The 23,488-nt window shown below is 49.9% G+C and overlaps 1 protein-coding gene across 1 annotated transcript; it reads right to left on the reverse strand.

The window, feature by feature from the left end:
- Nucleotides 1-951: 951 nt before the first annotated feature.
- On the reverse strand, nucleotides 952-22,585 carry LOC144156161 (protein CNPPD1). Its single transcript, XM_077688006.1, has 8 exons — nucleotides 22,359-22,585; nucleotides 21,894-21,990; nucleotides 21,294-21,378; nucleotides 19,540-19,660; nucleotides 17,693-17,821; nucleotides 15,529-15,590; nucleotides 15,303-15,420; nucleotides 952-2,127 (listed from the first exon to the last, which is right to left on the reverse strand). Exons 1-8 carry the CDS (start codon nucleotides 22,428-22,430, stop codon nucleotides 1,711-1,713), a joined length of 1,101 nt encoding a protein of 366 aa, XP_077544132.1. The 5' UTR covers nucleotides 22,431-22,585; the 3' UTR covers nucleotides 952-1,710.
- Nucleotides 22,586-23,488: the final 903 nt, after the last annotated feature.

Consider the following 23,488-nt stretch of genomic DNA (forward strand, 5'->3'; position numbering starts at 1 on the left):
AACAATTTTTTTAGCCTCATAACAAGCAGTTCCTTGCTTTTTTACCTGCTACAAATTTTATTATTGTATGGTGAAGTTATGCATTGGGTTTTCACAACCACTACAAAGGTCCTTGAATGCTGTGAAAATTTCCCCAGCATTTGCCAATTTAATGTACTATTTAAGCAATGACTTTTCACTGCTGTTACTGTCTAAAGACCAATGCCAAGGAGCCTTATAGGTTCCTGCAAAAAATGATTCCTGTAGGAGTTTTTGAACTCAAAGTTTCACGTTGCTACACTGCCATCAATCATATCATGCAACTGATGGGTGCGAGTTTTGTCTCAGCACTTGCTTACAACGTTAGAGTGCTTTCGTAATTACGTAGTCACGAGAGGCATCACAGCCATTTGTGAATTCAGCAATGACATTGAGGTAGCCTGCAACCAGAGCGTTTGTGTACTCCAGTGCCCTGTCGAAGTAGATAATTGCATGCAATCTTGTGCAGTTTTGTTTGAACGCGCAATGGGGCTCATCCACGTCTAAAATAGCTTTTCTTAGGCAAAGGTGACCCAAAACACTAAAGACAAGCAACCCTGCACCGATAGACTGCCATGCCAAGTTTACAAATACACCGCACCCAGCAGTACGTAGCACTCCCGTAAACTGAGAAAAAACTAGCATCACCACTGTGAGCCATTTCCCACCAAACTTGCACTGTTACAAATCACAAAACCATCATCTGAAATCCCTAGCTGTAAAGAACCCTTCCATTCCTGCCAAACAGGAATTCACTGTGAATTTTCTTTCATTCATATTACTGAACCTAGTAGCACTGACCTGCACGCTGCTTTTATGACGGAGACCAATGTTCACTACCGCAAATGTGGCGACAAGTAGAACGGTATAGCCGACATTCACAGTTTGAAGTACATTGCACTATTAAATGATGGATTATGGAAACAACTCGCATTGGGTGTAGGCAGAGACAGCGTACCAATTTATTCATCCGTTTGGTAACAATGGTATTTTAACAAGTGCAGGACTTGACTTGGCTGAGGGAGTCAAGTCCCAGGCTGAGCTTAAACTGTACAGCCCAGTGTCTCATTCTCTTCTCTTAGAAATGTCTAAGGGTTTCCCTATGGTGCAATTATTCGCTTCAGTGCACATACCACAGTATAGACCTATACTAAACCCTGAATGTAAAAATGCAGGAAGGCTTTGTTTTGCACTAAATTAACAGCCACTCAAGCCAGCCTTGTACTTCAGGAAGCACTCAAAATTTTTTACCACACAGATTTATTAGATGGAGAGCCAGCCCTACTGTGCCGACATAGGAACAAACTGAAGGGTGTACCCATTGGATAAGTCCTTTGTTCAAATTTTGTTTGCACTACAGTCAAGGTTTTAAGTAGCAGGAGCATACTGACAGCGTCGAAGTACTTCCTGTTTCACCTTGTGTCCCGAGACGACAAAAAAAGAAAAAAAGGAGTGCAGTGAAGATGCCCATAGTGTCGAGTAGGTGCTTGAAAAGGGAGGGGTACAGAGGGCGGGCATCCGTGGGTGCCTTCCGCGGAGCACATGGCACCAAAGTCGACTCTCGTCGTGCCCGACCCCCGACGGGGATGAGGAGTGCGTATTTACAGAGCAGGCAGGTGGCCCACATTCACAGGTGTGTTCCGTGTCCAGACAGAGCCAGGTGGGCGACCAGGGAGCGGGGGGGAGCAACCGTCAGAGGCTGTACGTCACCCCCGCACAGCCGGCGGTGGAGGAGAGGGGGTGGCGGTGGCCCTTGCTGTGGCAGGCTCGGGGCGGCAGAGAGATTCGAGGCCGTGGGTTCAGGGTGGTAGCCGCTTGCTTGGAATGGCGCTGGCACGGGAATGCACGGGGGGACAGGAGGCCGGGGGGACTCGCCGGAAGGCATTCCTCAGGAAGTTGGCCAGAGGCAGCCAGGGCCAAGGAGGGCACAGCGCAGGGGGGCAACTCATGGCTCGCATTGTTGGGCTGACCAGGGGGAAGACGTTCTGGTCCGAGGCTGGTGCACTGAAACAGCTGCTGGCCCGTCTGGGTCACCTTGTGCACGAGCAACGCCGATCCAAACAGAGTCAGAACCGCAGCAACATAGGCGATGGCAGAGACGGCTATCACCTGCACCCAAAGGGGGCCACGAGAGACAAGCCTGTCAGCAACTTCCCCGCACACTGGTGCACAACGGCTGCACGAGCGCATGCTCGGCTCCGTGCTAAGCACACTCATTTCCCATGCAAGCCCCCCCCCCCCCAAGGTTTATTGCCACATTTTGGAATACAGCATCTACCACACTTAAGGTACTAAAGAATGCCAGGGCATAGCTAGAAGCAAGTGCACACTACTGAAGCACAACCTCATTTATGCGGCCCAAAAGGTGTGGATTCACCATAGGTCGGCGTACTCACTCGTGAGTACACTCATTTGTACTCATTTGTACTCAAACTCACGAGTGAGTACGATGATGAGTGAGTACACACCCAGAAAAAAAAAGTGAGTATGATGACGAGTGAGTACAGGGGTAAGTCAACTACTCGTGAGTACAGTACTCATGAGTACACTACTCATGAGTATGAGTACTCATGAGTACAGCATTCATGAGTACGAGTACTCACGAGTTTGAGTACTAATGAGTATGAGTACTCATGAGTACACAGTACTCATGAGTACACAGTACTCATACTCATGAGTACATAGTACTCATGAGTACTCATGAGTACACAGTACTCATGAGTACACAGTATTCGTGAATACACAGTACTCATGAGTACACAGTACTCATGAGTACAATACTCATGAATACTGGTTTTGCGACCGCTTGCACTATTGATTATGTGCACTCGTGAGTACAGTACTGCGAACAAGTTTTATCACGAGCTCGAGCTTGGACGCGCGTGTACGAGTCGCAAACATTAGCAGTGCCGCTGTGCAGCTTAACTGTCAAGGATGTCAAAATTAGACAACGAAAACTGCACCTCCCCCCTTTCCCGGTCCATGTTTGGCGCTGTAAGCGTTTCGCGGCGGTCGCTTGCAAAGGGGTCACGGTGAAGAGGGAAAAACGAGGGGGTGAGGGCCCGGCGGGAAACGCGGCCGCAGTTGCTCTTCTACGGCACTTGTTGACTGCCGCAGTTATTTTTGTTGACGCGGCCTGTGCACGCATGGCGGCTTCATTGCGCGTGCTCCCTTCCAGTTGTTTTAGGGGAGAGGTGGTGGAGGCTGCTAACAATGGACGCATTAGGCGTACTGAAATCCCTCTTTTTCGGTTTTCAGAAGTTTCCGTAGACGCATGTCGCGCTGTGTAGTCGTTTTGTGAACCGAACCGCTCATTTCAACAGTCGCAGTTAGTTTACGTAACTCGCGTCAAACCGACTACGTGGTTTGTAACGTTTGTCTCACCGAAATTGTCCGCACCATTTCGCTGTGTGTATTGAAGCGACAATTTGGCTGATGTACGTGCGCTCATATGGTTTTATTAGGTTCCCGTTTTGAAACATTTTGCTCAGGTTCGCTAGTAATATGGTCTCGTGTAGTGCCATTTACAAGTGAGCATACAGCCCCACCGTGCAACCGCGGCGGTGGAATTTGCCCCAGCAATGGAAATAAAATATCCGGGTACACCTAAGTACGTTTGTGAGTTGTGAATCGGACATCATAATATCCAGTTGAACGCGTGAGACGCCTTGTTTAGCCTCACATATTTTGTCGCAGAGCTCTGGCATCTTGCCGCTGGAGGAGCGTTTTGCTTTCGAATGGCTTTACTTTCGAGTGGCAACCCCATTCGCCGCTTCTCGTTTATGCCACCGTGTAATGACGACGCTGACGATGATGATGAATTTCGGTGGTTGTTATTCCCCTACCCTTCACTACTGTTTACAGGCGGGCGCACACCCCTCGCTAGCAGCTAGTGTCGAGTTTAAGCTCGCACTGTGGGAGGCCTCGTGAAGGAATCGTTTTGAAGTGATGAACGCCAACGCCAGACGCTGGGATTGTCGCTTAAGCTCACGTCTTGGAACATCTCGTAAAACATGTGGATTGCACATAACGACGCCACCGCTTTTTTTGATCGATCGCTGTCAGCTTCATCCGCACTGCTCGAGATAAGAGCTGCAGATTTCCACGGTGCAACCAACCAACCAACACGGCAATACAGTGACGTCAGTGCAAGCTATCACGCCTCCAAAAAACGCGTCTGCAAACTTTGTTCTCGAGTGCACGAAGCACGGCAGCGCAGTTCGACACTGCTGGAACGGCTGCCAAGCACCGGCAGCAACTGGGTGCCCTGCGGCCCTCGACTGCGAGCGATACCCCCCTCCACGCCCCCCCCCCCCCCCCCCCCCCCGAACACACACGCACACTGTTTGGACTGGGCCATTCCTGCTCAGTCACCACTGTTGCGACGTTGCCCTGCTCAGTCCGTCATCGACGCGGCGCAGAGCAGAGCGATGAAGTTGTCGAGCCGACAGCGATTTTAAGCTGCATTTATATACACTATATACAAAGGTAGCAAGAGTGTTACATGGCTCGCACAAAGGCGATAGCACTTCTCAACTCAGTGCCTCCAATGAAATGCCGCTGCACAGCCGCTGCTTCAGGGCTGGTTTTATCCCCCGGGGTTCCGCCGCAGCCGCGTGCAGTTCGAATCTTTCCAATCAGGACTATCACTGGCCGCAGCTTGAAAGCGAAGGGATTGCGTCAGCCGAGCCACGACAAGAAAGGGAAGGCTACTCAGCGGCGCCGTCTCCAGGGTCTACTTGCTGCATGTCTTTTTCGGGCCGGTCGTCCCAGGCATGATTTGGGGCGGCCGTCTCGATGGGAAAAGGAGAGTAGACTCGGCGGTGCTGTGTGCCGCCAAGTCGCGGCACGTCTGCCGCGAGCTGTTTGACCGAGGCGCGAATCGGGCCCACCGTCGGCGTGTCGCCAGGTGCAGCAAATTTGTGTCGGGCGCTCTGGTTAACCGCACACACACGCACACAAAAATAAGTGATTAAGGTCAGACCCGTGGGGGTTTTGACCATGCTGTTAACGGAAATAGACACAACGACGCGTAGCGCCCCTGTCCTGTCCCTTTCTCGCGGGGGGACTTCCCTCTTTGGCTTTTCGCGCGGTAGCCGGTTTTCGTCTTTCTGTTTATCTGTTACATTGCGGGCTGGCGGCGCTTGCGAGGGGTACGGTTGCGCAATGTTCGCTGAATGCGGAACAGTGGCGGCAGCGTCTCTTTCCAGCTGGTTTTAAAGACGATAGCCTTTCTTTGGCCACTTGAGCGGGACAATGTTGGCCTGTCAGTCTGTCTGTCTGTGTCTGTCATAAAGATAATTTATTATTGCAACTTAATATCACGCCCCGCTGTATACATGGGAGCTACTGGGGTCACCGTTAAGTAGCTTTATGTACATAATGTGCCCTCTCTACAACTGGCCAACTGCCCCGCGATTCAGCCGCTCGGCCAAAAGTTAAAAGAATCCTTAATCGAGGGCTTCATATTGGCAAAATATTCCCTCGCTACTAAAGCTGGTACCATGCTTCCTATTTATCAGCTTTGTTCAACAAAAATAAAACAGGGATATTTGAACCCAGACATAAATACGAAAGTGATATGAAAGTGAAAGTCTCAGGCTACAACCCCGCTCGCTTCGAAGACACATGGAGTCTCGGGAGTTCTTATTTACAGACATGAATTATACACGGAACCGTAGCCATACAAGCTTGGCTAACAGCCGTGCGCTTTCTGACGCTACGGGCGTCGACAGTGCATTATTTATATGTGCAATGGAACACACAACGACTAAACGTTGCCGCGCTTTCGAGCTATTACGGGAACTGTACGTCATGAAACTAAGAAAAAAAAATAAATACCAGAGCACGGAGTCAGAAATGCATCTGAAGGGCGATTTTTTTTTTCCCTCTTCGCTGAGCCGCCTCGTTGGCGCGCCGGCACCGGGAGCGCGAGCGTGACAGTACAAAGAAAGAGTGTGCAACCGGTGGCACAAGGCGGCGAAAAATCCGCTTTTTTGTTTGTTTGTTTTGCTGACCTCGGTTAACCCACGCCATCGACCAATGAGAGGCATCCCATTGCCTGTTGCCCTCAGCTCCTTTCCTGGCACCGTGATAGCATCCCTGGAGAGAAAGAAAGAAGCGAAGCGCCACCCTGACGCCTTTCCCTGCGTCCCGAACACACGACGGACCGAGTCCGCCGTCCAATCGGTCACGTGATGAGACGTCACGGTCCGCCGCGGTCGGATCCAAAGCAGAGCGCATCCACACGGCGGGCCGGCTGAGCGGACTGCGAATGGCCGACCGTCTGAACTCACAAGCCAGAAGGGTGAACACAGGCGCCGTTTGGCCGCGACAACATGTTGTAAAGCACGAGCCTGCACGAAACCTTTCATCCCCACAATAACGGCCACTCGCATGCAAGCCGGGCGGGCGGGCTCACGCAGCCGCCGCCGTCGTTCGCATGAAGGCGACACGACGAGCGGCGACGGCGGGGCGATCCGGTCTGCATACGGCTCGTCACCGCTCGCTGGAACCGAACTCTTCCCTAAATTGAGGTCCACATGCGTGAAACAAAGTGATAATCATAGCTAACATCGTACTAGTAAGAGTCAGGACTCAAGAAAAAGCGCGAATGAAGTATGCGTCGCGATTGTAAGCCTAGCCCGTCGCTTATCCAACCGCGGGTGATTGACAGGCTCCTTCGAGCGCTTCGAAACAGCCGCGCTGCCCGCGCTATTCTCTATTGGCGCAACTGGATGCGGCTCCGCCCACGCGACGCGGCCGCTGTTATGATGTCGTGGTCCGCCGTCGAGACTGCGGGCCGAAAAGCCTCGGCGAATATTTGGACCGCGAAGGCCGCGGTCCTGCGCGGTCCAACGGCGGCGCGCGAACTGGTGACGTCTTATCACGGGATGCGCGGACCGCGGTCCAAATAATCGTTTTGGTCCGCCGTGTGGATCGGCGAACACGCAAGCCTTAGCCAAGAGGTAAACACATCAGGGAGGGAGTACTTGTGGCGGTTGCGCCGTGAAACTTGCAACTTCGCGCTGCGTAGCGCGAGGTATTGCAGTGTCGTCCGTTCCTCTTTCGCCCGTTCCTCTTTCGTGCTGTCCCGGCGCCGGTCCACGCAACCAACGACATCGCATCCGGATTTTTAGATATGGCCCCGACAAGCGAGCAAGACGCACGGCGCCCGAAATGCACCATACGTGCCGAACGACCGCACACCAATTATAGGGGAGTGTCCTAGATAAAACGAGGCGCACAGCGCACGAAACGCACCAGAGGTGACGAACGACATCCAACTTGAACCAGTCGAGCTGACCACGGCGAACGAAATGCACAGCGCATGGAACGCCACCAAGCCAGCACACACAGAAGAAACTGCTATTCGCGACATCCTCCGCTCGCGCTGCTGCTATCCCGACTTGGCCAGCGAATGTTACAACCTCAGAAATCACGTGGCCACAAGCAACAAAAGACCCAGCGCACGCGGTTCAACCCTACCGGAACGTACGAGCTCTCCGACACCCGCTGCTTGAGCCCGAGTCCAGCGGACGAACGACATCACACTCGTGCAGGTAGGTCCGTCGACGAGCAACGACACGGCCAGCGCATGCGGCATGTCCGAGCCAGAACGAACAAGATCCCCGGCATCCGCGCTCCGACCGAGACTCAGACGATAAACACTATTTCGTACAAGAGGACGCAACCGCGAGCAAGCGGACTCGGGACGAACGGAGCCTGCTTGTATGGGAGATATAGCGATAATAGCATTCTCGAAACAACGGGCAAAAGACGAGGGCTTGAGCGACGACACGGACACAACAAAAACGACAACAAATGAACCCGATCCAGACGAAGGCATCGAATGCCCTAACAATGAAGTCACGCTTGCGACGCCAAGGAATGTGGGACCGAACGGACGGCACGAACTACCCCCGCTTCCCCACCACAATGGTTTCACTTCCGAAACAACCACGGCAACTGCGAGCACAGAGCCGCAATGACTTTGACCGATCAGCCATGCCACCCTACGAAAACGCCACGCTACCGCACACTAAACGAAAAGCCAATCGGCTCCCGCATCATACGCATAGGTCGGCGTACTCACTCGTGAGTACACTCATTTGTACTCATTTGTACTCAAACTCACGAGTGAGTACGATGATGAGTGAGTACACACCCAGAAAAAAAAAGTGAGTATGATGACGAGTGAGTACAGGGGTAAGTCAACTACTCGTGAGTACAGTACTCATGAGTACACTACTCATGAGTATGAGTACTCATGAGTACAGCATTCATGAGTACGAGTACTCACGAGTTTGAGTACTAATGAGTATGAGTACTCATGAGTACACAGTACTCATGAGTACACAGTACTCATACTCATGAGTACATAGTACTCATGAGTACTCATGAGTACACAGTACTCATGAGTACACAGTATTCGTGAATACACAGTACTCATGAGTACAATACTCATGAATACTGGTTTTGCGACCGCTTGCACTATTGATTATGTGCACTCGTGAGTACAGTACTGCGAACAAGTTTTATCACGAGCTCGAGCTTGGACGCGCGTGTACGAGTCGCAAACATTAGCAGTGCCGCTGTGCAGCTTAACTGTCAAGGATGTCAAAATTAGACAACGAAAACTGCACCTCCCCCCTTTCCCGGTCCATGTTTGGCGCTGTAAGCGTTTCGCGGCGGTCGCTTGCAAAGGGGTCACGGTGAAGAGGGAAAAACGAGGGGGTGAGGGCCCGGCGGGAAACGCGGCCGCAGTTGCTCTTCTACGGCACTTGTTGACTGCCGCAGTTATTTTTGTTGACGCGGCCTGTGCACGCATGGCGGCTTCATTGCGCGTGCTCCCTTCCAGTTGTTTTAGGGGAGAGGTGGTGGAGGCTGCTAACAATGGACGCATTAGGCGTACTGAAATCCCTCTTTTTCGGTTTTCAGAAGTTTCCGTAGACGCATGTCGCGCTGTGTAGTCGTTTTGTGAACCGAACCGCTCATTTCAACAGTCGCAGTTAGTTTACGTAACTCGCGTCAAACCGACTACGTGGTTTGTAACGTTTGTCTCACCGAAATTGTCCGCACCATTTCGCTGTGTGTATTGAAGCGACAATTTGGCTGATGTACGTGCGCTCATATGGTTTTATTAGGTTCCCGTTTTGAAACATTTTGCTCAGGTTCGCTAGTAATATGGTCTCGTGTAGTGCCATTTACAAGTGAGCATACAGCCCCACCGTGCAACCGCGGCGGTGGAATTTGCCCCAGCAATGGAAATAAAATATCCGGGTACACCTAAGTACGTTTGTGAGTTGTGAATCGGACATCATAATATCCAGTTGAACGCGTGAGACGCCTTGTTTAGCCTCACATATTTTGTCGCAGAGCTCTGGCATCTTGCCGCTGGAGGAGCGTTTTGCTTTCGAATGGCTTTACTTTCGAGTGGCAACCCCATTCGCCGCTTCTCGTTTATGCCACCGTGTAATGACGACGCTGACGATGATGATGAATTTCGGTGGTTGTTATTCCCCTACCCTTCACTACTGTTTACAGGCGGGCGCACACCCCTCGCTAGCAGCTAGTGTCGAGTTTAAGCTCGCACTGTGGGAGGCCTCGTGAAGGAATCGTTTTGAAGTGATGAACGCCAACGCCAGACGCTGGGATTGTCGCTTAAGCTCACGTCTTGGAACATCTCGTAAAACATGTGGATTGCACATAACGACGCCACCGCTTTTTTTGATCGATCGCTGTCAGCTTCATCCGCACTGCTCGAGATAAGAGCTGCAGATTTCCACGGTGCAACCAACCAACCAACACGGCAATACAGTGACGTCAGTGCAAGCTATCACGCCTCCAAAAAACGCGTCTGCAAACTTTGTTCTCGAGTGCACGAAGCACGGCAGCGCAGTTCGACACTGCTGGAACGGCTGCCAAGCACCGGCAGCAACTGGGTGCCCTGCGGCCCTCGACTGCGAGCGATACCCCCCCTCCACGCCCCCCCCCCCCCCCCCCCCCCCGAACACACACGCACACTGTTTGGACTGGGCCATTCCTGCTCAGTCACCACTGTTGCGACGTTGCCCTGCTCAGTCCGTCATCGACGCGGCGCAGAGCAGAGCGATGAAGTTGTCGAGCCGACAGCGATTTTAAGCTGCATTTATATACACTATATACAAAGGTAGCAAGAGTGTTACATGGCTCGCACAAAGGCGATAGCACTTCTCAACTCAGTGCCTCCAATGAAATGCCGCTGCACAGCCGCTGCTTCAGGGCTGGTTTTATCCCCCGGGGTTCCGCCGCAGCCGCGTGCAGTTCGAATCTTTCCAATCAGGACTATCACTGGCCGCAGCTTGAAAGCGAAGGGATTGCGTCAGCCGAGCCACGACAAGAAAGGGAAGGCTACTCAGCGGCGCCGTCTCCAGGGTCTACTTGCTGCATGTCTTTTTCGGGCCGGTCGTCCCAGGCATGATTTGGGGCGGCCGTCTCGATGGGAAAAGGAGAGTAGACTCGGCGGTGCTGTGTGCCGCCAAGTCGCGGCACGTCTGCCGCGAGCTGTTTGACCGAGGCGCGAATCGGGCCCACCGTCGGCGTGTCGCCAGGTGCAGCAAATTTGTGTCGGGCGCTCTGGTTAACCGCACACACACGCACACAAAAATAAGTGATTAAGGTCAGACCCGTGGGGGTTTTGACCATGCTGTTAACGGAAATAGACACAACGACGCGTAGCGCCCCTGTCCTGTCCCTTTCTCGCGGGGGGACTTCCCTCTTTGGCTTTTCGCGCGGTAGCCGGTTTTCGTCTTTCTGTTTATCTGTTACATTGCGGGCTGGCGGCGCTTGCGAGGGGTACGGTTGCGCAATGTTCGCTGAATGCGGAACAGTGGCGGCAGCGTCTCTTTCCAGCTGGTTTTAAAGACGATAGCCTTTCTTTGGCCACTTGAGCGGGACAATGTTGGCCTGTCAGTCTGTCTGTCTGTGTCTGTCATAAAGATAATTTATTATTGCAACTTAATATCACGCCCCGCTGTATACATGGGAGCTACTGGGGTCACCGTTAAGTAGCTTTATGTACATAATGTGCCCTCTCTACAACTGGCCAACTGCCCCGCGATTCAGCCGCTCGGCCAAAAGTTAAAAGAATCCTTAATCGAGGGCTTCATATTGGCAAAATATTCCCTCGCTACTAAAGCTGGTACCATGCTTCCTATTTATCAGCTTTGTTCAACAAAAATAAAACAGGGATATTTGAACCCAGACATAAATACGAAAGTGATATGAAAGTGAAAGTCTCAGGCTACAACCCCGCTCGCTTCGAAGACACATGGAGTCTCGGGAGTTCTTATTTACAGACATGAATTATACACGGAACCGTAGCCATACAAGCTTGGCTAACAGCCGTGCGCTTTCTGACGCTACGGGTGTCGACAGTGCATTATTTATATGTGCAATGGAACACACAACGACTAAACGTTGCCGCGCTTTCGAGCTATTACGGGAACTGTACGTCATGAAACTAAGAAAAAAAAAATAAATACCAGAGCACGGAGTCAGAAATGCATCTGAAGGGCGATTTTTTTTTTCCCTCTTCGCTGAGCCGCCTCGTTGGCGCGCCGGCACCGGGAGCGCGAGCGTGACAGTACAAAGAAAGAGTGTGCAACCGGTGGCACAAGGCGGCGAAAAATCCGCTTTTTTGTTTGTTTGTTTTGCTGACCTCGGTTAACCCACGCCATCGACCAATGAGAGGCATCCCATTGCCTGTTGCCCTCAGCTCCTTTCCTGGCACCGTGATAGCATCCCTGGAGAGAAAGAAAGAAGCGAAGCGCCACCCTGACGCCTTTCCCTGCGTCCCGAACACACGACGGACCGAGTCCGCCGTCCAATCGGTCACGTGATGAGACGTCACGGTCCGCCGCGGTCGGATCCAAAGCAGAGCGCATCCACACGGCGGGCCGGCTGAGCGGACTGCGAATGGCCGACCGTCTGAACTCACAAGCCAGAAGGGTGAACACAGGCGCCGTTTGGCCGCGACAACATGTTGTAAAGCACGAGCCTGCACGAAACCTTTCATCCCCACAATAACGGCCACTCGCATGCAAGCCGGGCGGGCGTGCTCACGCAGCCGCCGCCGTCGTTCGCATGAAGGCGACACGACGAGCGGCGACGGCGGGGCGATCCGGTCTGCATACGGCTCGTCACCGCTCGCTGGAACCGAACTCTTCCCTAAATTGAGGTCCACATGCGTGAAACAAAGTGATAATCATAGCTAACATCGTACTAGTAAGAGTCAGGACTCAAGAAAAAGCGCGAATGAAGTATGCGTCGCGATTGTAAGCCTAGCCCGTCGCTTATCCAACCGCGGGTGATTGACAGGCTCCTTCGAGCGCTTCGAAACAGCCGCGCTGCCCGCGCTATTCTCTATTGGCGCAACTGGATGCGGCTCCGCCCACGCGACGCGGCCGCTGTTATGATGTCGTGGTCCGCCGTCGAGACTGCGGGCCGAAAAGCCTCGGCGAATATTTGGACCGCGAAGGCCGCGGTCCTGCGCGGTCCAACGGCGGCGCGCGAACTGGTGACGTCTTATCACGGGATGCGCGGACCGCGGTCCAAATAATCGTTTTGGTCCGCCGTGTGGATCGGCGAACACGCAAGCCTTAGCCAAGAGGTAAACACATCAGGGAGGGAGTACTTGTGGCGGTTGCGCCGTGAAACTTGCAACTTCGCGCTGCGTAGCGCGAGGTATTGCAGTGTCGTCCGTTCCTCTTTCGCCCGTTCCTCTTTCGTGCTGTCCCGGCGCCGGTCCACGCAACCAACGACATCGCATCCGGATTTTTAGATATGGCCCCGACAAGCGAGCAAGACGCACGGCGCCCGAAATGCACCATACGTGCCGAACGACCGCACACCAATTATAGGGGAGTGTCCTAGATAAAACGAGGCGCACAGCGCACGAAACGCACCAGAGGTGACGAACGACATCCAACTTGAACCAGTCGAGCTGACCACGGCGAACGAAATGCACAGCGCATGGAACGCCACCAAGCCAGCACACACAGAAGAAACTGCTATTCGCGACATCCTCCGCTCGCGCTGCTGCTATCCCGACTTGGCCAGCGAATGTTACAACCTCAGAAATCACGTGGCCACAAGCAACAAAAGACCCAGCGCACGCGGTTCAACCCTACCGGAACGTACGAGCTCTCCGACACCCGCTGCTTGAGCCCGAGTCCAGCGGACGAACGACATCACACTCGTGCAGGTAGGTCCGTCGACGAGCAACGACACGGCCAGCGCATGCGGCATGTCCGAGCCAGAACGAACAAGATCCCCGGCATCCGCGCTCCGACCGAGACTCAGACGATAAACACTATTTCGTACAAGAGGACGCAACCGCGAGCAAGCGGACTCGGGACGAACGGAGCCTGCTTGTATGGGAGATATAGCGATAATAGCATTCTCGAAACAACGGGCAAAAGACGAGGGCTTGAGCGACGACACGGACACAACAAAAACGACAACAAATGAACCCGATCCAGACGAAGGCATCGAATGCCCTAACAATGAAGTCACGCTTGCGACGCCAAGGAATGTGGGACCGAACGGACGGCACGAACTACCCCCGCTTCCCCACCACAATGGTTTCACTTCCGAAACAACCACGGCAACTGCGAGCACAGAGCCGCAATGACTTTGACCGATCAGCCATGCCACCCTACGAAAACGCCACGCTACCGCACACTAAACGAAAAGCCAATCGGCTCCCGCATCATACGCAACGCACACGTCAATTCAAGCAACGTCCTCAACACGCCGAACTATGCCATCCCTACACAGCGCAGCTCGCCACCGGACGTCTACGCCCCCGCATGCATCAAGCACGCGACGAGTTACACGAACACAACTCTCTCTCGCCGACGGAAGCGGCGCGACTAACGCAACGCCGTAAACACTGTCAAGTTCAGGTTTGACGAAGTGAATCCCATGGCACACACACAATAAAAGAAAGCAGATTTGAAATTCACCGAAGCTCAATGAGACGAACACCCTCCTAATGAAGTTTCTAGTGTCCGGAACAACAAAAAACAAACGCCAGCATCGAGCATCTGTGAATAAGCGGACAGTGATCTCGATACGAACGGACGTTAATCTACAGAAACGCTTCATTGTGCCTGGGGGAAGGCACAATTCTGATTTGGAGCACGATTAGGAGAGTATCAGCGCGCCTGGAAACGAAAACGGACGACAAAAGCTGCCACCCGAAGACACGCAGAAAACAGCAGTTTACGGCCACGGCCGCAGCGACAAGCCCCGAGCTCCCCTGAGCCCGATCCTGTGTTTTTGTAATCAATTAAACATTTTATTTTTTTCTATTTAGTCTTTCATTCGAGATACGACCTAGCTAACAGTGCAGATAAGTTGATTATTCGTGAGTAATACAAATTAAGTACTCATGAGTACAGATTGACTACTATGAGTGCATAATGAGTAGTACTCATGATTGCAGAATGAGTAGTAGTACTCGTGATTGCAGAATGAGTAGTACTCATGATTGCAGAATGAGTAGTACTCATGAGTAAAGAAGATTGAGTACTCATGAGTACAGATTGAGTACTCATGAGTACTGGGTGAGTACTCATGAGTACAGATTGAGTACGAATACTCGTGAGGACAAATGAGTTTGAGTACAAGTGAGTATGATTACAAATGAGTATTTGATGAGTGAGTACGAGTGATTTTGTGAACAGACCAGCTTTTTGAGTCTGAGTTTGATTGAGTACAGCGTGAATAAAAAAAATTGTGATTGAGTTTGAGTGAGTTCTTTCTGTTTTGCCGACCTATGGGATTCACATTCGGCACATCCGAAGCCATGTTTGCAGGCTTACAGCTACTATTAAGAGTAATGCACAAGCAATGCTATTTTTCCAATCTAGTCGGCAATGCCACGCCATTTCACACATTCCTGTAGCATGACTAATTTGGGTCAAATGAAGCCACTGCAGCCACAAAGACTGGCTATCCAGGAGTAGAATATACACTGCGCTTCTGTTCTCGCATTAATACATTCAGATTCTTTTAATTCCTGTCATAGGAACTGTAGCGGAGGACCACCCTGGAGTTTTTGGCAATGGCACAGTGTGTACAGCAGTACTTTTCTTCCCTCCCCCTCCGAACATCAACACGGCTGTAACAGCCGAAAACCACTTTTGCACATGGCACCAAATGCCTTACTGTTGGCACAGCCTACAAACAAGCGCACAATGGTTTCAAAGAGCACACTAATTTGTTGAGAGACCCACCTTGAGCACACCGTCAAAGATCAGTAGCCAGCAGCGCTCCAGGACTGGTCCTTTGCTTAGCACACAGACATCAGTGTAGGTGGTCCAGCCACGTTGCGATGACTCCAAGTGTGCAATCCTGAAACAGAAAAACATGCCTTGAAAACAGACTGACTGTCTTGTGCACACCTAAGCTGCAAATGCTTTTCTCGTATGTGCTTCAGAACAATTGGACCAGTTTTCTTACCTGGTCTCTATGCTGTCCAAGATATCTGAAAATGCCTTCGGTTTCACAAACAAGTGCCAGTCCTGGAAGCCAAGAGAACGTAGATCTGAGTCCACATAGCAGTAATCAACTACTGGTAGTGGATGACTAGACAGGGCAGGGTTATCTTTGATTCAGCATTCACGAGAAGAATGCAGATTCAAATGCACTGCTCACATTCACTCCTTTTTGGGAACCCATAACGTGATAAACAAGAGGCAAAATAATGCATTATGGTGAGCATCTTTTTGACTAATCTGAAGAAAAAAGATTATAAATATATGGATGGATGCACACTTTCAGAAAGTGCTGACTGGCTTTTGTTGTTGATGTTCCGGCCAGGAGTGGACATCTCTGATTATGTATTAATGTTACACTGCAGCAGCCACCCTACATGTGCCCCTTAAAGGGACACGGAAGTGATTAGTAAACATTGCGGCATTACTAGCGCTAATTGTAGTCTGGAGTCTCTAGGCCATGTTTCGACCACTCTCACTGCATTTGCACGGCTTTACTCAGTAGAAGAATTGATTCGCAAATTCTGTCGCCCTCTCTGCATCCTCCTTGCCAATTTCCTATGAAGTTTCGTGTGACGTCAAAACAAGATGTCTTGGCTCATCTGCACTACTGCACGGCTCGCCGGCCCTCCGACAGAATCAGTCGGCTTAGTGTTTAGTTGGCCAGCCGCCGACGGGTCGTCGCAATTCGTGCGCTCAGTTGAAGGTAAGCCACGGCACAATTGTGCCAGAAAGAATGTGCCTTTAATTTGCTAGCTTGTAGACTGTATCAAGCTCTAAGTCCAAGACGCTCCACACAAGTGCACATGTGACGCTTCGCTAACTGGTACGCTAGTAGAAAAACCTAAGGCCAATTGAAAGCGGCAGAAGAGTAAGCGAAGTTAATATAGGTACCAAGGAATTAAAGTCAACCGAAACTTTTATCGTACAGCGTAAAACCAGGGTGTGAAAAGCACTTTTTGCACTGGGTGAACTAGCACAGTGGTCACAAGCACGACCACACATCTGCAAACGCTTTTCCATCTAAAGAATGCAGTCGCCAGACATGAAATACTGTGGGAATTTGGGGGACGCTTACTGCACAAGCACTATACAAAAAATAGTCATCTAAGCTGCTTGAAATGCTAAAACTAAAAAATGTAAACCAGCTATACATCATATACTTTATATTTCCACCTCTGGCATTGCTGGCTCATGACCGAGTGGTCTGGAGCACTAGGTAATATTGTTTTGCAAGTCGACAGTTCGAATCCCCGATAGTGCATTTTTTTAAGTTGATTTATTTGTTTTTGGGCAATGTTTTTTATACTGAATTCATTTTTGCACTGTGACATTCATTGCTCCACGACAGGTTTGCAGACCGCGTGCAAACTGACGCTGATGTGCATGGTGTTGCCATAAGCACCGACTGCTTGCGAGCACAGTCCCGAATCAGCCGAACCTTGGCCTGGTGCGAACACGCCTCTTACAATGCAGGCACAAGCCAGTCAAGCTCCAAAAATGGGGAAAAAGCGCATCGTATTTCAGAGTCTGCGGCGATGCCTCGGCTAGTGTTTCGATTCCAAGCCGTGCTGGTAGGCTTATCTGACGCATTCTACAGCCAACAACATGGCATAAGCGCGGTATGTGATTACTGAGATATCGAGAATGCCCATCCAATGATAATGTCAGATGGCAAGCATGTTTCACAGAACCAAAACTGGTTTGAATTTTAATCTTGGACATCGTCCAATCTAGTTGCACCTTGTACTGTCACTGCTGTTAGTTGGTGTGGCTGCCGCAAACCGCACATTGTAGTTTTTCTGCTGTCAGGCTTTATAAAATAAATACCGCCTTATCGCCCGTATAAACGTTGAAAAGTGTGTTTATTTGAGCCAGTCTACGCAGTGCAAGCAAAAACAGGAGCTTGACAAATTCACTTCAATGTCCCTTTAACTTCCAGAACCAAGTATACTATGCATTTTCTCACTAGTAGCAGTGACGTTTTGAAGAGCAGCATGCTGTCTACTCAGTTTTAGCACAAAACAATGCACACCTGCTCACTCTAATACGAACCCAAAAGTAGCAGTCGAAGAAAATGGCTCGTAAAGATATTGGCTGCATCATAAAACAAGAGCAACTGCACTCACAAGGGCATCCAGAAATTCACGCTCCATGACGTTCAGGTCTTTCAACTCAAGATCTGCAGATGCGGCCCATTCGTTGTTGAAGACTTCGTCCTCCTCCCCATCGTCGTACAGGAACTTGGAGGCCACAAGCTGTGCGCGCAAAAGAGCAGCCGTCACACTGGATGCAAGGCGCAGAGGGACTTCCTATGCAGTGCTGCAGTTGAATCATTGGCGAATTTTCTCTGCAGGCTGCACGCTTATATTCTATGCAAACGGACGATAATGCAAAAGAAAAATGGCGATGGGGAGCCACACTTATGAAATTTAATTCTGCCTATTCACGTTACCAAAAACAAACTGCTTTTATCAACATGTTTTTTCATCATCCTGTAAAATATTTTCTGACAAATACTCCTCAAGCCAATAAGCATTCAGGTTGACATAACGAAGGCAGAGCTGGCAAACCTTCCCCATCAAACTTACCCCTAAGCACAAATGACAGGTACGCTCCATCACATACAAATTATGCAGGAGTTTCTAAGTGCATTATAGAGGTTCTAAAATAAGTTACAACCATTGTAAAAAAAAACTCGCGCAATCATGAGGTTCCTTGATTTGAGACATCAGAGCCAAATATCACTTTTTTGCAAACAGCAGAAAGCTCAAATGCACCGGAGTTTTCCACCTCTTGCGCTTATTTTGAAGCTCTGCCATGCGTTGTCGCCGAGTTCACAAATCACAAACAAGAGATCGCTGCTATTGGTAAGCTTTTCCATGCACTTCCAACAATGTGCAATCATTGTCCTTGTTTTTATCTACGTTTGTCCCTTTTTGTAAGTCTTTATCACACACCCAGTCGCAACACCATGCATGCATCTTGTAAAAATTAATTTTAGGTGCTGCTGGGGTAAGCAGCTCAAACGTTTGTGGGTTGCTGCGGTGTGCGTCCAAACATCATATCGAGCAGTGTGTAGCAAAGTGTTTAGTGCAACTGCACTCCCTATGCTTTGTCATTGTGTTTCTGCATGAGTGCAAAAGACTTAATTGCACACAAATTTGCAAACACTCAATGTACTGCTTGCTAGCGGAAGCCGCCTTTATTTTTACCCTGAATGTCTGGAACACAATCAAACTTGAAATGTTGGTGCTGCTGATGGATACATCGAGTGCTACAGCCAGATGGCACTGGACAGAAGCACAGGACCACTGAAAATTCATCCCAAGTACTCTTACAAACATATACTGCAATTTCTTGTACGCAAGGCCGCGACAATGGCAACTCTCAAGTGCTGGCCTCGGTAATCGATAATTTCACTGTGTGCACAACAGATGTCGCACCACTGCCTTGAGGAGCTTTAGTGAAACATCTGTGAAATTAGGGTGCAAACGAAGACGCGTACAAGATCAGGCCAATGTAACATCCAGCACATTACAAACATCACAACAGAAAGGAAAAGTATGTGCTCTTTTGATATGAGACATCTCTATTTTACTGATCACATTACCAAAATTTTTGCAGGAAGAGGTTATTTAAACTGTGCTGTTGGGATCATTTGTGCTCCATTAGGGTCAGCAGATGGTGCATCAGGACCCCTTTCAGGAATTGCGCACGTCAGCTTTTTCAATTGCCAACAGACATTAGAATTCACACCTGTCAATGGTGACAAAGTTGACCATCAGCACAATAAGACTTGTCATAAATTCATCGCAGAAATTCGGCATGAAGAATCCATTAGTTAATTAGCTTGATTCTACGCCGCACGATATAAAAGAGAGCATAGCAAGGAAGTGGCTGGCAACTTGGCTACCCATTCTGGAGAACTCTACACATTAAAAAGGCGGCACCAGAGCTGGGCCTAGTGGCTCACCATGGATACCAGGAAGAGATCGCAGGAGGAGACAGAGTTCATGTAGTGGGGGTTCTTGTGGCGAAGTTGGTCCAGATAAACCATGGCCAGCATCATAGAGCATGGTGTGATGCAAGCCTTCCTACAGTGGGCAAACCATTCAAGCATAAGCACGGTAATCGACATACACGAGTAAGAAGGTGCTCCCCTTGATTACCTTGTGTGGGTAAAACAGATAATACAAAAGTTCATGGACATCATTGCAAGGAGCGCTCTAAAATTAGGGAAAAGTGAAGCAAGTGGGTGCAGAAACAGTGCTCGGGGGGGCACAAATATAAAGTGGCACAGAAGAGAATCTGAGAAGATGCGATGGGGGGGGGCAACATTTTCTGGCATTTTATTACTCTACTCTGCTCGGCACCTGACACCCAATTAGGTCAACAGGGAAACCAAAGGGTAGCGAACCCATGAATGAAGCAATACGGGGGAGTTGGGTGCCGCATTATTCCAGAGAAGCACGAGGCCAAACAGGTTTCGAGGAGAGGCTGAAAATGACCATAAATGGGCTACTCAAGTGCGTCCCTACATGAACGGTGAGGGCACGGAGTTGAAGGAAGAGATGGGAAGGTTGACAATAGTGAGTTACATTGCATAGATCTCGTCCCAGTACAGCACGGTCAACACACCTGCACACAACCTGTTTTGTGCGCACGTGCAGTGGAACCGGCCAACTACCAGGTACCAGGATCGGTTCTCCACTCTTACTAATGACGTATGTGAACCTCAGCAAAAACGGAAGGCCAACTGAGACAATTAAAAAAGAAGCAATAAAGAAATGAACCAGAGGGAAGAACATCGAATAAAACACGTCAGAAATATTGCAGGCTGTGAAGGATGATTGATGATATCAGTGAAGAAAATTAGTTTAATAGCTCGGGAGAACAGTGCCTCGCTGTTTGCGCCTTGAGCAGGTTGTTTGAGCGAAAGCTTTGTGAAGTACTGTGGACTCTGGTTGAAACAATTTTATAGCCAGTATTTCGATACAAGTAGTGGCAACGTAAGCATGTATGTGGTGGGTTGGGACCACAAATAAAGTGATCATCAGAAAGAGCGACCATTTAAATAAGTGATCCAATATATAATGAGGGCTTACTGTAAATGCAAACTAAAGGTCTGTGAAAAGGAAACAGGCACATTTCATTAGAATTTGACAGCACCTATACAAATGCCGGAAAGAATAATCGCTACCTTCCGAAGCCTATGATTTCAGGGTAATAAGGAGGAGTAAGGTGGAAGTGGTAAAAGCAATTGAGAGGCCCTATGATTACTCGTGGAGGGAAAGCAATATAGGACACCTGCAGCCACATGTTCAATGCACTCGTCTGCAGGCCTGCTACTAATAGCGGTGCGAAGGTTCAAGTGAAAACGTGTAACGCAGCTGTTCAGAACCACAGGTGGGTAGTGCCGCAGGGAAGTGTCGGCGTCACAAAGGAGAAATGAACGCCCACGAAGAACACTTCTACCTCAATGAGCCAGGCAATGCCATACCCGATTTTATTCCCAGAGAATAGAGAGCAGAATGCGCTATTTCTGTGAAATGCGCGCAACACCACATGAACGACCCACACAAGAAAACCACTTTTTAGCCCTGCCCTTTACCTGAGCATTGCAACACACTCTGCGTCTAATTTGGCGTAATTCTAGCCATTCAATCGCTAGAATGCAGTACACGCTTTGCAGCACCTTAACCACTACGAGAGCGTTTTCGTACATACCTGGAAACCGTCGAGGCATAGTGCATATCGAGAACCTTAAGGCCATCGTTCGGAAGGACCGCCGAGAAAACCTCAACGGAGAGTTCTGAAATACGAGCGGGTAACTTGTTTAACAAGCCTGCCGATACACGACAATACTGCGTCAAAATAAACTGCCCTGCCGCACCACATACAAAGCACAATTACTACGGAATTTACATACAACGCACGCCGGGATAATAAGAAACAAGGCATGCACACGCGTCTGCACTCCGCACAAGGTTGCGGCAGGTGCACGAGACACGGTGACGCGGCCCGCCGCAAGTGCAGACCGCGAGAGCGCGACTGTGTTCGAACGTTCGGAGCCACCAGCACGAGGCATTTTTGCCACATTTTCGTCGGAGCGGGCAGCACTGCGTAAAATATAACAGAGCTGAAGTGAAGCCGAATAACCGCGCCATTTGGCAAAGGCGATCGCCACGGCACGGTCCGCATGAGCGCGCACGTGGATGACGCTGCGGAAACAGCGGAAACGCTAATCGTCAACAAGGCAACGTAAAGGGCTCGGCCATAGAGAAAGAAATACTATGGCTCGGCTTAGTCGCGCCGAATGTGCCTCACCTGTCAGGGCCATTGAAGGTCTGTCTGTGGATGGTAGTTTTCCGTAGTAAAGAGTCTTCCTGATGCGGTCGCTAAGCGCCGCATGGTCACCGAACAGCTAGCGTGAAGAAAGGGGGCACGAATAAACACTTGGACGAAGGAAACAAAATACGGTTGGTCACTCGACGGCGAAATTCCGAAAGAATGCTGCGTCGCGTCATGAGCCCGACAATCACTTAGTCAAACGGTCAGACTTGCTTGGCGCGCAAATGACGCATCGCATCGGCGTCATCGGCGTACCATTTATGGCCATCTTCGAACACAGAGTACGGTGGCAAACCCACCCCCGAGATCGGACATCGGCTCAAGCCCCACAAAGAACAAATCGACAGCGATAAGTGCAATCTACGATCAAGCACGCGTAACGAAGGAAGAAACACTCGCAAAATCCGCTCCACTCGAAAAGACAGCCGGACCGCTGGTTACCTGAAAGTCAGGGCTGAACAATTCTTCTTGATCGTTGCCCATCGACAGGGCGCGAAGTATGTTTAGTTTCATGTCGATAGAGTTTACGTCGAAATCATTTACTATTTCTTCAATGAACCCGCAAGAAGCTAAAATAGAGCAGCAGCTAAAGCCAATTCCAATGCCTCGCTTGACACCCTGGCGCGCTGGGCTCGCGAGTCGCGCGTTCGAGAGCTGCACGCACAAGGCTGCTCGTGCGACGATAAAAAGAAGAGGTGACGGCGCCACGTGCTGCCCTTAATACGCGTCACTATTAAGGCGAGTAGTCCTACACTTTTACTTAAATAATATTTTTTAGACGTTTTCTAAGTGTAAAAAATTTCTCTTCGGTTTACGTATAAGTAATTCTAAAATTAGTCGGAGTGCACATAAAAAAAAAACTCAAAAAAAAAACTCAATGTAGTGTCACTAAATATTTAGTGACTCTAGCATAGTGCATGGAGGAAAGAATGGCATAGTGCCTAGAATATGCGACCAAGTGGGTGAGCAACCCGAAGTTTGGCGAATACTACTGCTACTCCTTCTAGTACAGTGTACTACTGCCTCATTAATGAACGATAAAGAAGATGATAACATGCAAACAATCCGCCGGCAACGTTTCCTTATTTTTGCATCTTCCAACTAACAGGTTACAGTGTCATTTTGGCATGCAGTGTCTTTGCCAATCCCCCGCGCGGGTATTTCTAAGGATACCAACCACAGAGTTTCATACTATGAGTTTATACTGGAGTTTCATACTAAAGTTTCATTAGTATGAAACTCTATGCAACCAACGACTGCCACTTGCAGGACGAACGAAATAAGCTGGAAAATGTAGCCGAATTTGCTAGCACGAGCTTAGTGTTCCGTACGCTGCAACGAAAATATTTACGATGCTGTAGAATTGTGGAATATATACGAATTGTTTGGTTGTTTGTTTTTTTTAGTTGCGGTACACACAGGCACACAAATGTTCTTGTTTTGAGATCAGCCACAATACAATTTTGGCGCAATTGCAGAAAGGCGTGTGAGGCGAAGACTTGATGTTATGTTAGTTGCAGCAAATTTCAAACCTCGGTTTATAGTTATGGGAAGAGTATATTATCTCTATG

This window comes from Haemaphysalis longicornis, unplaced genomic scaffold, assembly GCF_048455015.1.
Source record: "Haemaphysalis longicornis isolate Haplotype H1 unplaced genomic scaffold, Haemaphysalis longicornis Haplotype H1 scaffold_1, whole genome shotgun sequence".
Taxonomy (NCBI): domain Eukaryota; kingdom Metazoa; phylum Arthropoda; class Arachnida; order Ixodida; family Ixodidae; genus Haemaphysalis; species Haemaphysalis longicornis.

Coding starts and splice junctions, on each gene's coding strand:
- LOC144156161 (XM_077688006.1), bottom strand. CDS start 22,430: ATGAAACTAAACATACTTCGCGCCCTGTCGATGGGCAACGATCAAGAA. Junction 21,379..21,893: donor ACCTTCAATGGCCCTGACAG/GTGAGGCACATT, acceptor CTCGTATTTCAG/AACTCTCCGTTGAGGTTTTC. Junction 15,591..17,692: donor GTGAATTTCTGGATGCCCTT/GTGAGTGCAGTT, acceptor CTTGGCTTCCAG/GACTGGCACTTGTTTGTGAA.